The sequence below is a fragment of the Telmatherina bonti genome (assembly GCF_933228915.1).
Source record: "Telmatherina bonti genome assembly, chromosome: 5".
Taxonomy (NCBI): Eukaryota; Metazoa; Chordata; class Actinopteri; order Atheriniformes; family Telmatherinidae; genus Telmatherina; species Telmatherina bonti.
The window spans coordinates 17,261,760-17,277,209 of NC_136623.1; the positions used below are offsets into that span (position 1 = coordinate 17,261,760).

At 39.0% G+C, this 15,450-nt stretch overlaps 1 protein-coding gene across 1 annotated transcript in view; it reads right to left on the bottom strand.

Annotated features, from left to right (window-relative positions):
• tmem145 (transmembrane protein 145) overlaps window positions 1–13,076 on the bottom strand; it is a gene marked incomplete at its 3' end in the record, with an annotated part of 37,577 nt that extends 24,501 nt beyond the window's left edge. Inside the window, exons 1-2 of the mRNA XM_079240484.1 lie at window positions 12,942–13,076; window positions 5–79 (exon numbers count right to left, since the gene is read on the bottom strand). Coding sequence (XP_079096610.1) covers window positions 5–79; window positions 12,942–13,052 — 186 coding nt within the window. The 5' untranslated portion in view covers window positions 13,053–13,076. The remainder of the gene's footprint in view (window positions 1–4; window positions 80–12,941) is intronic.
• Window positions 13,077–15,450: the final 2,374 nt, after the last annotated feature.

Consider the following 15,450-nt stretch of genomic DNA (forward strand, 5'->3'; position numbering starts at 1 on the left):
CTACCTTTGGATAGCGGAATCGGAAATCTAACCGGCCAAAGTCGGTCAGAAAGCAAAAACGGGTGAGGAAAACCCAGTCCTACAGAGACAAAGAGCAAGAAACAAACAGTTACTGTATGCACAGAAAAAAGCAGAGACATGCGTTTACACATGAGTGGTTCTTTGAGCCTGGATGTTAGACCAATGGTGATCTGACAGCATGACGAGACAGCATGGTGGACAGACAACTTTTATAGAATTAATCATCTTTACTTTATGTGCCAACAACTTGTCACAAAGATGTTTTTAGACTCTGTCCAACCCAAAACAAAATTCATTCATTCATTTTCTGAACTGCTTAATCCAATTCAGGGTCATGGGGAAGCTGGAGCCTATCCCAGCTGGCTTTGGGCAACAGGCAGGGTACACCCTGGACAGCTCGCCAGTCCATCACAGGGCCACACAGAGACAAACAACCATTCGCACTCACACTCACTCCTGTGGGTAATTTAGAGTGACCAATTAACCTAGCATGCATGTCTTTGGATGGTGGGAGGAAGCTGGAGAACCCATGAGAACCCACGCATACACGGGGAGAACATGCAAACTCCACACAGAAAGGGCACTGACCAAACCCCAGCCAAGGATTGAACCAGTGACCTTCTTGCTGTGAGGCCACAGTGCTAACCACTGTTCCACCATGCAGCCCCCCAAAATAACAGTTTTAGAAAATAAATAGACAGATTTTAAGTCTTAGAATATTTTGAAAACTGCTTTTTATTCTAGTTATGATCACAATTAGTTATTGTTGTCGTCTTGTGGCTCTGAATTGCAAATAAGTGGCATCAGTTTATTTAATGAAACAATTCTCAATCATTACTGGCTTGGAGAAATTGCACCTCCTCCCTTATGAAGCAACTCGAGTCTCTCGCAACTATTTGCTGCAAAAAGATCTTGGACTGAATGTTTTGGAGAAAAGCTACACTCTAATTTTCTTTGTCAAATGTTTATGTTACTTCAGGCTTCAAAAATGAAATATTATCTAATGGTGAAAAAAAGATGAGTGGTTTGAGGCATTTGTTCAGTCAGTCAGTTGTTTGAGAGAAAAATGCACTCAGAATATCTGCAGCTTGGGCAAACTGCCATAGATAAATCTGGGTGCCCATCTGAAGACTGTTTAATTCCACAAAATCTTTAGTCAAAGTCAGTGAGTGTGCAATCAGCCCCTGATAATTGTGTTAGATGAACAACTAATGCAGATATGTACCAAATCAAATGAAAATCAAATCCTTTTTTCACAATTGCTCTGCATTGGATGAATCGAAAAATCTAATATAAAGAAGCAAATGGAACTAAAAGGTCTATAAAGACAGAGCCGGAGCTGCAGAGGGAAAAGAAAAAAAAGGGTTGGTTAAGACATTGAAATGGCTATAAAGAAGAAAAAGAGTGAGAAAGGGAGTCATAGCTGCAATGAAGAACTCAGGAACCTTAAAGACGAGGTAAAGAATCTGCAATAAAACATGTTAGCGGAAGAAAAAAAAATAACAAAAACTAAAATAGGACCGTGAGTTTAACTTTCTAGAAAAACTAAACAGAGAGGGCATCAAGAGGCCGCTGAGCACATTTATAAGCAAGAAAAAATGCACTGTCCATCCTTGATATTATTCAGCAAACAGCTTGGCAGCAAGACACCAGATAATAGTGCTGATGGTGTACTTCACTGAGATTATGTAAGTCACTGCAGCAGTGTTGGTATGGCAGTTTATTGGTGGTCTCGCTTGATGTGTGTATATATATATATATATATATATATATATATATATATACGCACACACACACACACACACACACACACACACACACACACACACACACACACACATTTATGGGGTCTTTATTCTATCAATGTTTGGCCATTTATAGAATAGACTTTTGGTCTGCTGGTTAAGCTTAGAGCTTAAAAAAAAGTCTGAGAGCTTATATGAAGGCTTGGGGAAACTTGGGTGAGACAAGTTGAAATGTCACAAGGAGATCTGAAGACGAATCTCATGCAAGGCAGTATTTAATAAAAACTAAATATGTCTCAAAAGCAGATGAAGAAATATCAAAGGAGAAGTAAAATTAGAAAATGCAGTGGGATTGCTGAGAGCTTGGCCGACTTGCTTACAGCTGCTGAAACTGGCAACAGCTGCATGTCTCCTGCAGCGCTTGGCGCTTGCCTGCACCTGCAGAATGGACTCTCTGCTCTTTGGAAACTGGCTGTGGTCTGTAGTTTCAACTAGCTGAGCAAGTAACATTTATAAACATGTGCATAGCCAAAATCAAGTTGGAAGATTGTCCCGTAAACACGCTTTACATTTTAGCTTTGGAGGTGTGTTTCTATGGCTGCAAGCATGTAGTAGTTCAGTGCTGTAGAATGTAACAATCTTACCATTTTAGTCAGGTTTCAGCTGGTATAGAGGTTATTTTTTACTGTATTATCCAAGCAGACATTTATTGTTGTTTCCAATGAAAAAACAAATTCCAAGAAAAAAGTCAGAGCTAAACAAAAGAGTTAAACTATGGAAGCAGCAGGAGGAGAGAGGCATCAACAGTTCTTTATCTTACATGAACAGCAGTTTGGCCTCCCTTAAAATGAGTTTGAGTGATATATCTAACTCAGACATCATTTTTCTTCAAACAGCCCCAAAACCTCTGAGGTCCTCCTTAGCTTTTAGGCAAAAGCCATGTGGCATCCAAATACTACTTCCTGTTTGTGAAAAGTTCTGATAATCAATAAATGTTGATTGACTTGTCTGAAACCTCTGCCAGGGTAGTGTAATAAGACGTGTCCTCTCATGTCCTATTTTCTTCATGTGCCTTGTCACTGCCTGTTGTCATTGATATACTGTTGGTTTAAATAAAATAGTATAAAGAATGGGGGTGGGGGGGGCGTAGTCAGGGTACAACCCAGCTCTCAGGTAACCCAGCTCTCAGGTAACACGGTCTTTTTCTGCTTTTTTTTGTTTGTATGTGTGAAATGGAAGTCACATGGAAGACTCGCCATGATGAACTGTGCAATGAAGAGCTGCTTATAACTGAACAACTCCAACTCATTAGCAGGGAAACAGACTTGATTGTTATTGACTTACTATTTATCTAAACACCATTAGCTTAGTTTGCTTTTGCAGACTCTTTTTGCATTTCTGACCAAAACTTCCATGACTGAATAACATAACATGAAATCACCTCAGCAGAAACCTTAAAGAGTTAAGATACCAAATCAATCAATAATGATGGAAAGAGATTCAGAAGAGAGTGTTAGTTTTTTTTTCCATCCAGTGTCATAACTTGCTGCTGGAAATTCCTTTGTTTCTTGTTAATTTATTCAGGAAAGTTGACTTTCAGCTAAGAAAAATTAAAAAAGGCTGCAGAGATAGTTATTAGTAATCTGTAGGCCTGATCAGAAAGGTTGGTTGTATCTTATAATAATTGTTGTTTAAGAGAACAGCACCAAGTCTCATACAGTCTTTCAGACAGTAATACTACTGCACAAACCTGAAGTTAAGTAGGCCTAACTATGATTAATAGTGGGCAATTGAAGCTTTATTTCCAGCTCAGATGACAACCACATTCAGTAACTCAAACAAGTAAGCTTGTTTTCATGTCATCACCAGAAGCAGAAGGCAGATTTCAACACTTCACTGAGTGGTAAAGATAACATCACCAAAGTAACTGTAATTTCTAAAGGAGTGTTAATCCATCTACAGCTAGAGATGGCCAAAGAGAGACCCATATGCAACAACCTCAGCCTTGAATAAGACATTAAGTGTAGAGTATTCCACAAGGATACAGAAACTATAGCTGTTCCGTGGCCGTGGTAGCCATGTTTCATTTAGAAGATTTTGATTTATACATATAGCATTTTTTTTCACAAGAGTAACAACAACTTCTACACTGAATTAGTTGGACATTGAAGCATCAAGAAAAAACAACACGGTAAAATGCCTCAATGCTGCATTCAATGCCATTATAGAAAATTAACATTTGCTATTTCAAGGGATTATATTGTTTGTGCATATTTTGAGAGACCACCTGAAGCAAAACTTTATGTAATGGTGAATGGAGACTCCCTGCACTTACAAAACAACTGCTTATTTGCCACTAAAGTCCCAACCAGAGAACCAACCACAAGATGCTGGAAGTAGTTTAAGTAAGATTTTCCTATTTTCTCTACCATATAGTTGAACATCCCACTTCTAATACTGTATACATAAAAGCCATCACTACTTTGTAGCAAAGAGATAAAGGGCCAAGTCTGAAAGGTAGCACAAACAGTAACAAGGGAAAAGCCACAAGCTTGCCTGAAAGTATCACAACTTTAAAAAAGGTACAATGCTATACCACTTTGTTTGTGTGTTGATTAAGTCTCACAGAATGTTTCAGCTCTAAACAACAAAGCAATCATCCGACATACAACTGCCACAATACTTTTAGATTTAGCTGTTCAGTACATGGGCTGTTTCATTAAAGCCTACAGCTGTTGCTCACGCTTCTGTCAAAGAAAAAAAAAAGGGGTTGCAGGTACACATGAAGAGAAGCACACCACACTGAGCTGATCACACAACAGCTGACAGATGCAAATGAGTATGTAACAGAAAAAGGGACATTCTGTCACTTTTTACTTTGAAGTTCATGACCGGTTTATTATTGTACAACACAAGATTGTAGAACATAGTTCCAGATGTAGTCCTTCTTTGCCACCCATTTAAAAATAGTAAGACATGAATGAATAAATAAACAGTCCTTTAAACAAACAATACTTGTTTCCAGGTGAAGTGTGGGTGGAGGGAAAAAAATGCTCAGAGCTTGAGAAAAGAAAGTCATCTGAAGCCTGGTGGGATGACTGCAAATACTTCTGTATCACTTGCCAGATGGCAGCAGGGTGAACAGGCTATGGATGTGGCGGGTATTGTCTTTTAACATCCTTTAAGCTCTGAACAGACTCCTCATCTAACTGTGATATCCCTGATTATGTGCCAGTCTGTGCAATCCAAACAATCCTGTTCAGCTGCACCTGCATCTGTCCACACGCTAGATCAGCTGGGAGTAAGCTGGAGGAGCAAGGAAATATGGTCTAATAGAGCAAAATAGGATGTAGGAGGGATTTGTAGTTGTTATGAGCACAAGTGTAGTTGAGGATGTTTCTTCCTCTCGTTGGAGAATAAGTAAAGCTGTGTTTCATACTGTTTTACTGTATGAATGCTGTAAGCATGCATGTAATAGAAAATGACCAGATTTGAGAACTATTCATCAATGATGCAAAAACAATTTCCTCAGCGCATCCATGGTAAACTGAAGTTCATGATGATGTTGTTAAAAGAAGTCATGGTTTTAAAAGGACTTTAGCATTTCAAAATGTAAAAAAAAAAAAAAAAAAAAAAAGTATTTGGTAATGACTTGCTACTAATACTCTTCATAAATTGATGCTGTGAGGACATTGTTATACTGATGTATTGCTAATTGCTACAAATGTTGATGTCAAATAGATCCTAAAACAACAATAATAAAAAATAATATTATTATTATTGTTACCGATCGTGCTTTATGCTTTTGTGCTTCTAAACTTGATACAAATGCATCTTGCTTCAGGTGATATCCTGACTTAACATTCGTGCAGTAGGATCTCTTCTTTATTAAAAAAAACAAAAAACAACAGACTTTCAGGTTTGATACTATAAACTTTTGATCTCCGACCAACCAACAAACCCCCCCATGCACCATTATAATGTAATTACCCCTGCCCAGCATTCTCCCTACATAAACAAGCACAGTAATTTCGGTGCTGAGAAATAAAGTGCAGCGTAGCGGGGCCAGCGCTGCTGCCTCCATATATCACAGCAAACAAAACCGCAGCCATATTTCAGCTACTGCCAGCCAGCTTCAGCCCCTGAAGCTTCTGGGTTATAATTCATGGCAAAAGCCAGAGACTCACGCCCACCTCTGTGCAATGTCCTGGGTGATGCTTAAGGCTGTATCTATGACAACGAGGGCAGCAGGGAAAAGCACTGACCCAGAGATGAATCCCTGGCGTGAGCAGAGAGGGGTAGTTGAGGATGAGAATGGGGGGGGGGGGGGTATCATTTAAGCCACCATAGGCTGGACTGTGAAAGCCCTCTTTGTTAGACAACACAGATAGCCACAAACATGAGACACATTTTAACAGCATGCCATCACTGATCTAAGACATGCATGCCACAATCATCCTCACATACCACGTAATGTCCACACTCTGTACAAGACCCCCTGCCACCCCTCCCTCACCTTCATGAGTGCCATAGCAACTACAGCATACCTTCATTTGCAGTCAACCGCCCTGCTGTTACTGAGAAAGCAACAATTTCATAGACAAGTTTGACAATCAAAACATTTCTTTAAGTTTGTTTTCGCAAACATAAATGTCTCCTGTTTCAACCTTGTGAGCAGCATTTTTCACCATTTTCTGAAGACAAAGACCAGGCAATCTAAACAAAAGAAGAAATACATGAATAGATGGTGAAAGTAATTAGAAACTGCAGAATACAAGATGAAAAAAAAGTTTCTGTGTATTGGATGTTTCAGAGGCTTGTTTGTTCAGACAGAGACAGCTACGTCTGAAAAAGCTGCGACAGCATCTGCTAAATTGTAGAGTTTGATCGCTGTTAGCACAATTCACCACAAAGATCCAGCTGTTTCACCACTGTCAGCAACTAAAATAAGCAGCCACTAGTTAGTTTAGTGTGTAAGCATGTGTGTCACTGGAGAGCAGCAACAGTAGATGAGGTGTCTACTTTAATCCCCTTTTAGTCCTCTTTCCCCAAGGCCACTGCATTGTGATGCAGAGTCACTCAGCCACCTCACAAAGTGTGTGCGTGCTTGTAATTGCATATGTGCGTGTGTGTACACCTCATTAATCAAGTGCAATGCTTTGATGCAGTACCTGGTCAATTCAGCATCTCACAGTCTCTCCTCTGCTTTCACTCTTGGTTCAAGCTTGACAGTTGCTGTCCTTTCATCTCTGTGGCTTTCTGGCTTTTTCTTTCTTTTATCCCTTTCTTTCTACCCAGATCCATGTTTGCTTGCTAAGCCTCATTAACAATTAATTACCAATCAGCTAGTCAAGTCACCCCTGGACCGCTGGGCGTCTCAATGATTCATTAGTTAGGCTTACACAACACCGCAATGCATAAACACTCAAGTTCTGTCCCTTTCTGCATGCTGGGAGTTTCACAGTGCACATGCAAATGTTGTAATCACACATACACACAAACACATTAGGGGAAGCATATGGATGCATGGACACACCCCCTCACATGCATGAATCTATCTGCATGTGTGGCACTTGCATCTAATCACAATGTCCTCATTAAAAACACATGAAGGAAAACTGATTGAGTTGTGTTACCCCTGAAAGGTCCTGAAAATGTACTTCAAAGTCAAACTGAAAGACTTTTCAGGAACTTCTAAAGTCATGTTTGGTAAAACTCAAGAGTTCAGAACTTCCATGTTTTACAATGAGTCCTAATAAGTGACTTTTTTGTTCTTTATGATCTTAATAATAACATAAAATCTGTCAAAAACTTTTTATTTAAAATTGTTGCCATTTCAAACTTCACAATATTAGAGCTTTCCCGTGTTGTTGAGTGTTGACTTTAGCAAGAAGAAAAGGTTCAATGAGCTGAAGAACCCTGATGAATATGTGTGCCAATTTTTTAAATTAGAAAGAGCTCTCTTTCAAGGGCATTTGCTCATTTTCATTCATTTTTAAAGGACAAAGTTTCAAAGCCATTTCTTGTCTAATCCACAAATGTTCATTAACTGTCCAGACAAAAGACACTCTAACCCATCTGAAGGTAATTTAAACACCTACCAATCTATTATTCTTCTCCCCATAAGCCCACTATGTCAATGTCAAAACAAGTTTTGACACAATATTATACAAGAAGTCATATGAACTAAGTTTTACCCAGTAACTGTTGCTGATGGATTTACTTAGTTGAAATTTACAATGTCAATTCTGTCAGTCGGCAAAACATCATTAAATTACAGCTTTCTGCTGTTGTGTGGTTTATTAAATCTGCTTGTAGATATCACGTGCAGTAAAAGTAGCAGCTATGACATATGGACTGATGTTTGACCAGCTTTTCTGACTTGTAGGAAGTTTCTCTTGATTTCCTTAAGTTATTACCTTCATTAATTTTTTTCCATTTTAATATAGAAACAAGTTCTTTTTCCTGAGCTTGACTTTTTCCAGTTTACTACTTTATGTACCAACAGTGAATGGCTTCACCTTTCAGCAACAGCTTAGTTTCACCAAATGTAATTTGAAAAAGGCACATAAATCATAAGTTTGATCATGACACAATATTAGATTTATTGAAGGCATAGCTATTTGATGTTTGATGATATAGCAAATGCAGCAAAGATACAATTTTGATTTAGCAACCAGCAATCAATATGAGATACTACATGTTAAATTTAATACAATCACTTCCTCTCATCTATCCATTTGTAATACCTTCTTATGGAGGATTGCAGCGGTGCTGTAGCCGATCTTATCTACTTTAAAAAAGAGAGAGGCATGGTACAACCTGGACAGGTCACCAGTCCATCATCACTGGGCCAGAGGAACACACTCAATCCAAGGAAAACATTAGAAACATCAATGATCATATATGCTTTTTGACTGTGGGAGGAAGCCGGATTGTCCAGAGCAAACCCATACATGCCAAAGGAGAACATACAAACTCCACACAGAAAGGCCTCAAGAACCAGGAACTTTCTTGATGTGAGGTGACAGTGGTAAGGCCATGGTGCTTACCACCACACTGCTATACAGCGCCTTCAGTGTATGGATTCTCAGCCTTGCTCAGAGGCCCTCTGCAGCTGGCTGTGTGATGATGGCAAACTTAGTTAATTTCCTAAACCTTCCCAGCTGGTTTCAAAACTGCGTCCTTCCTCTGCCCTTAAAATCTACCACACCACTGCCCCCTCAAAGGGACATTTTATCAGCTCGTCCATACGCAACAAACCACTTAGGCTAATTGTATACGTCAGCCAGACCAAAGGAAGGGGTTGACAAGTTTCCTGCAACAGTGACTTTGGATAGCTATGTTTGTGTCCAACTATATTTAACTATTCCATAATTTCCACAGTTTTCTTCCTACAGAGGCTAACACTGTTTGCGAATTTCCAACTCTACACCAACTCTCACCTCTGTAGATCAACAGTTAAAGTGTCAGGATTCAATGCACTTTCATGCCACAAATCAGTGTTTGTGTGTGCCTGAGGGAAAAAAAGGGAAGTGGAGTAAGCAATTGAGTTTGGGCCAGGAATGCATAACTGAGGTTAACTAAACATTAAACTACTATCCATTACTATTGTGCGTTTGTGTCCTTACAAAAAGTTTATCTGATCTATATTCCTCATGGCCAAATCCCTCCATTTCTGCATAAGATAGAAGGGTGGGGTGGCCTGAATTTTAGGATCAAGGGGTGGTCTATATATGGCTGTCCAAACAGCCCAACAGACTATTTGGACCACTTCATGACCTTCTATTTAATCTAAAAGAAATGGGGCACCCCTCCCTCGCAGCAGCACTCAAAACTGAGGTTTATAAGCAAGCAAAAGAACTGAATTTAGGCCACATCACACAATTAACCTGAGCTACCATTTGCTTAATCCTAATCTAGTTCTTCCTAGCCTGAAATATGTTTTCACTATTAAATACTGACATCACAAGGACTTTCCATTTGTCTCCATAAGGAAGACATGTCCTCATAATGTGGCTGTATAAAAAGATTTAGGAATTCATATGAGTAATGCCTTGGCTGTGTAAACACACACACACACACACACACACAAAATATCAATATGACAAGTCTGGTGCAGCCTGATGTCAATCATAATGCTCAGTGCAGATTGTGAAATGTTCCTGCCCAGCTCAGGAGGAGAGGGAAAGAAAATCCCATGTTTTCTACAAGAAAAAATGGCAAGTAATGAACTAAAGTGCATGCATACCCCCTTTTGTAAACATCAATTTAAAAATGTGTCTAAAAACAAAGCAAATCTAAAACTTCTACTCACCAATCCATCAACATAGAATCTATCAAATGCTGTTAAATTTCTGAATAGAAATGTCAACATTTACAAGATGGCTGTTGGACATCTGGCCTCTCCTTGCCCCGCAGCATACAAGACATTAAAAAATAAGCAGAAAAACTGCAATAGAGACCTTGCATTGCAGTCCTGCCACCATTTTAGCTTTTGTAAATGGACTATGGGTAGTTTCCTAGACTTTCTCTTACAGCAAAAATGAAAGCCCAATAGGTTGAGGATGGTCAGTGCGAAGTTGGATCATCAGCATGAACCTTTTGTATTGATTCGTTATGTTTTAAATACTTTGCTTTAAAAGATAAAGAGACAGAATTTAGAAGAAAAAAAATGAGTAGATTATTATCTCAGTAGCTCGGATCGTAGACTTAAACATGTAATTTGCCACTTAGAAGGGCTTGCATAAAACCAATTTAGCTTATTAGTTAACAAATCTAGTTCAGATTTATTTGTCCAACTGCTCGTCTGTTTATTTGTCTCACATGCTGTCAGACCAGTAATAATTCCACAGTAAACCAGTTTAAACCGAACTGATGCATGATCACTAAGCAGATCATTTTTTGATATATCACTGATGGAATTATATAGGTACATGTTGTATAATTTTTCTTTTTTTTTTTTTTTGTTTATTTTTTCTTTATGCTCCATTTATAACTAGTGCCATCACATTTTTCTTGTCAGCTCCAACAAGTTTAGAAATCTCATAGAAAATCTGGCAAAAAAAATTCAACTTGAATGAGTCCATACTTTATTTTATTCATGTAGGGCAGCATGCTCAGGTTGTTTAAGTATCTGGGTATTTCAACAATTAAACAAAAAAGTAAATTAAACATTTTCCGACACAAAGTTATTACCAAATTATTATAAAAGAGAAACTAAATCAATTACAATGAATATAATGTGCCCTGTGATGGACTGGCAACCTGCCCAGGGTGTACCCGGCCTCTTGCCTAAAGATTGCTCCACGCTCTAGCTCCCCCACGACCCTTAATCGGACTAAGCGGTTTGGACGGTGAATACATGAATGAATTAATTAATGAATACAATGCTGAAATGTACCAATTTATATTAAACCTCAATTATTCGTAGCCTTACATGTCAAGTTTACAATTTATCTTTTATAGCAAAGTGATAGAAGAGATGGTTGTCCTCCAGGTCAGGAGGTGTACAACACACACACTCTTTTGAAAGTTGCCCAGTACTACCTTTTGCTGCAGAGCCTCAGAGCAGCTCTAGTGGAGCAGGTGCAGATTCAGTGCAGCGTTCAAGGGCATCTAAACCGCTGTGATGGATGAATGAATGCCTCTTGTTCAATTTATCCATTTGGATCCCCATCATCATCCACGGGATTCAAACTGGTGACATCCATCTCACAGTTTGACTATGTGGAAAATTTACTGAAGTCAAGAGGTGAGGGAATGGGAGCACAGCATGTCAATGAGCTATAGAGTGATATTTAAAACACATTCACCTACAGTCTGAGAGCTAAGAAGCAGCGTAGGAGGAATTAGATAGGTGTTTACGATGTTTTGATGATGATTCTGTACATGAATACACCTTTTCACCCCAAATAATGCATTTTCAATTACATAATAGTCTGAGCCAAACAGTATAACATTGGTGCCACAGTTGCTACGTGATTTTTTTTTTTTTTTTTAACTTGTAAGAGGGTGTATGGTCGAAGTATAAACAGTTAGCTGACTAAACAACAGTTGCACAATTGTGTTTTTTTTTTTTACATAATTATACATATTATATACATTTACAGACTTAAAATCCTGCTTTTTTGCAGTTTATACCTTAATTTTCATGCAGAACAATATTTTAAATGCCATCTTGGACCCTGTTTGTGTGTGTGTGTGGTTTTACCTTAAATATATTGTAATATCCCCGATGTCACGTTAACGTATTACTGTTTGAAACTGTTGATCTCCCGGACAAAAGCGAAAATCTGTACTCTGTTGCTGCACTATTTTCTTGCAAAAAAAAATCTCAACATAATGGACCAAACATAACATCTGTACAACCATCAACACATAGATCTAAAGCTTATGGAACAGTGCTCTTATTGGTGCTACTCTGCCGACAGTGGCCTCTATTACTTCGCTTACATTAAAATGGTTGACCACCTTATACTGTACAGCTTATTTATGTCAAACTTGCTTCCAACGAACTCGTGCCAGCCAGAAACATGTCACAGAATCCGGCTTCAGCAGCAAAGGCAGCCAGCTCCAGCAGCTTCAACTCCAATGTCTTGTGATGGTGTCGAACCCAAAAGCCTGACCTGCCCGCCTTCAGAGAGCCCAGTTTCTGAAGGTTCCGCACAAAACCAAAACACTGCGCGCCATCAGCCATATGACGCACACCTGTGACGGGTCACCTAATCAATTCCACGCAACACCACGGCTAATTCCTGAAGGCAAGGAGCGAGAGACTCACGCGCGTTAAGCCGAATATGGATTTCAGATGTGTAAACAGTACTAGAGGTTTAACTGGCAGCCGTGGGCTGAGGGGATGTCGTTTACTGGGAAGAAGATGATGCCAAAGACTGACTGACACTAAAAGCGTGAAATGTACGCCACACTTAATACACACTGAGACGGCGCGCGGATGCTCGGGTGAAAAGAAGAATGTGTTTTTCCCAAGCAGAGATATAAAACAGTGTTGAACAATGCAAGGAAGCAACTCTGCCAGGGAAATGTAGCCCCGTCATCTGTCCGGCTCTGAGGCACCTGGATACGCAGTCAGGTCGCTTCCTCTTTATTCAGTCTGTGGCCGTGTCACCCCGAAAGGGAAACAAATTGGGGTGGAAAAACAAACAGAGCGCTCACCTCTTTAGTGTTGACGATTCCTCTGACGTATTTCCCAATGACAGAATCCAAGCAGAGAAGGCTGGATAGCACAGCCAGGCACAGGAGTCTCTCCCCGACCCTCACCTCCATCTTTCTCTCTCCCCCTCTGCCGCTCGTCTGTTCACCGAGCTCCCCCGAAGCCTGTGTCTCCGCTAGGGAACGCGCACCGGTGAGAAGGGAACAAAGCGCGTTCACGCGGAGTTCCTTCAACACCCCACCTCCCTCCTTCCAGCTGTTCAAGCTGGATTGTGGATGACAATCTGTATGTGTGTTTGCTTGGGTGGTGCGAGATGAGCGCGCGCCCTGTTCCGCTCGTGCTTTGACAATGCGACACGTTCTCACTCAAAAAAAATGCCATCATTGATTGCAATCATGTTTTCAGCAGAGGTCACACACCTCTAATGAAGCAGCAGTGAGACAGATGAGACTTGCCTCTTGGAACAAATGATTCTATTACTAATTAGCAGGATGTGTAGCAGGATCTGAGGAGCAAAGTTTGTGAAAATAACACGAAATATTGTGCATGCAATCGGTATTTAACAATAATTAAAATTACTGGTATAAGCAACATAAAATGTAGTCAAATTTTAAGTCCAATATCTGGTTAATGTAAAGAAAGTTCAGCCAAAATATTATGAAGAAAATATTTCTTCATAATATTTTATGAAGAAATATTCCGGTCAAATTTATCTTTAAATGTTGCTGGGTTTATCAGAAAATAACTTATCAAATGAGCAATGCAGTGAGAAAACATTTGCAATGGATGTGAACTGTAATGTTTCAATGGGAGGAAATCTTCCAGCTACGTGCACACGCTGCAAACTTCATATCTGTAAAAATAAATAGATGAAAGCATGGTGTATTATTCATCTTTGGTTCTAGGCCACAAAAAAAAAAAAAAAAAAACCCTTTAAAAAAAACTTTTAAAAAATGTTATTCATGCAAAGAAAATAAAAACATGAATTCTGGACAAAACTGCAGTATTTATGCCAGAATATATTTATTTAGATAAAAATCAACAAAGGAAGAAACCAGCCTACACATGGTGCATCATATATATCATTCTGCCATGGAACCTGCAGAGAAAATGCAGAAGTCGAACTGCAATCAATCTGATTAATAAACTTTGAAAGAAAAACATTTTTACATGAATTATAATCTTGAATATACATTTTTTTTTTGTTTTTATTCACAGGTTTGCACTTACGGTGTTTTCAGAAAAATGACAATTTAAACATAAAAAGTAAACTTAATATTTATCCTATATGGCTTTTTTCTCTTTTTTTCCCCCTATTTTTTTAAAAGACTAATCAAACTACATTTTGACCGATGCAGCATGATGTGCATATGGAGTGCAGACAGACTGTGACATTGACCTGCAACCTGCATTTTAAACATTTAACAGTGAACATTAAAACAGCAAGGACAGTACATCTGTTTCTAATGCTGTGGTCTTTGGCTCTGCTTTAAACATAAACCATAAACGAAAGAAATCCAACTCTTTCCAGTCATTTCCAGGTCATAAGGAAGCATTTCTGGGAAATGCTTGATTTTAGATTAACACACTGTTGAATTTTTTTTTTTATTTTTTTTTTTAAACAAATCAACGTTTAAGAAACTTTCCCCAGCTTTAAATCAACTGTTACTGCAAACTGGTACATAAACCGTGAAGCTCAAGCTTGTGGTTATTAAAACACATTGCACAAAAATAAGCAGAATCACTGCATTTCTGACTGAGGAGGCAGAGACTGAAAATAAAAATAATTCTTATGTGAAACTTTCCTATAAATGCTGCCTTGGTTAAAGTAATCAACTAGCCCATTATGAATGAGCAGGGAGGGAAAAAAAACTCAGTCTTAACAAAACATGTGAGTAATACAACTAAACAAGTTAAGAACACTAAGTCCACACCTTGCAGGGAAGATTACAGTATAAAATCAGTTTCCTAACACATAAACTATGAGTAACTAACATTACAGCTAAAATGAAATCCTATTGCTGCAGTCAGCAGACACGCATCAGAAGAAGCCCTGATTTTGTCAGGAACAAGGAAATTAAAGTTAACACTGACTACTATAAAATCATCACACCAGAACACCAGATGGGCTTTTCAGGCCATCACCTGCACTCATGAAGGTGAACGGGCAATCGGGCTACGAGGCATGTCAAGGCGAATACACGGTAGGTGTAAGAATTTGACACAGTTTTTTTTTTACATTTTTGTGCAAATCATCTATCAGCTCAGCTGTCTATCATTTGCAGTGTTCTCAACATTGATGATGAAGTCTATCCACAGCATATCAAAAGACTGTTGTCCCTTACAGGCTTGACAACATAAGAGAGGTTAACATCAGCAACAAATAATTAATCCAATGAATAGTCTCTTGACTGTAAAGTGTCATTCTTGTCTTTATGTGAACACGACACACACACACACACACAAAAGAGGCCACTCCCACATGGAAGCTCATGTTTCCCCACATAAAAC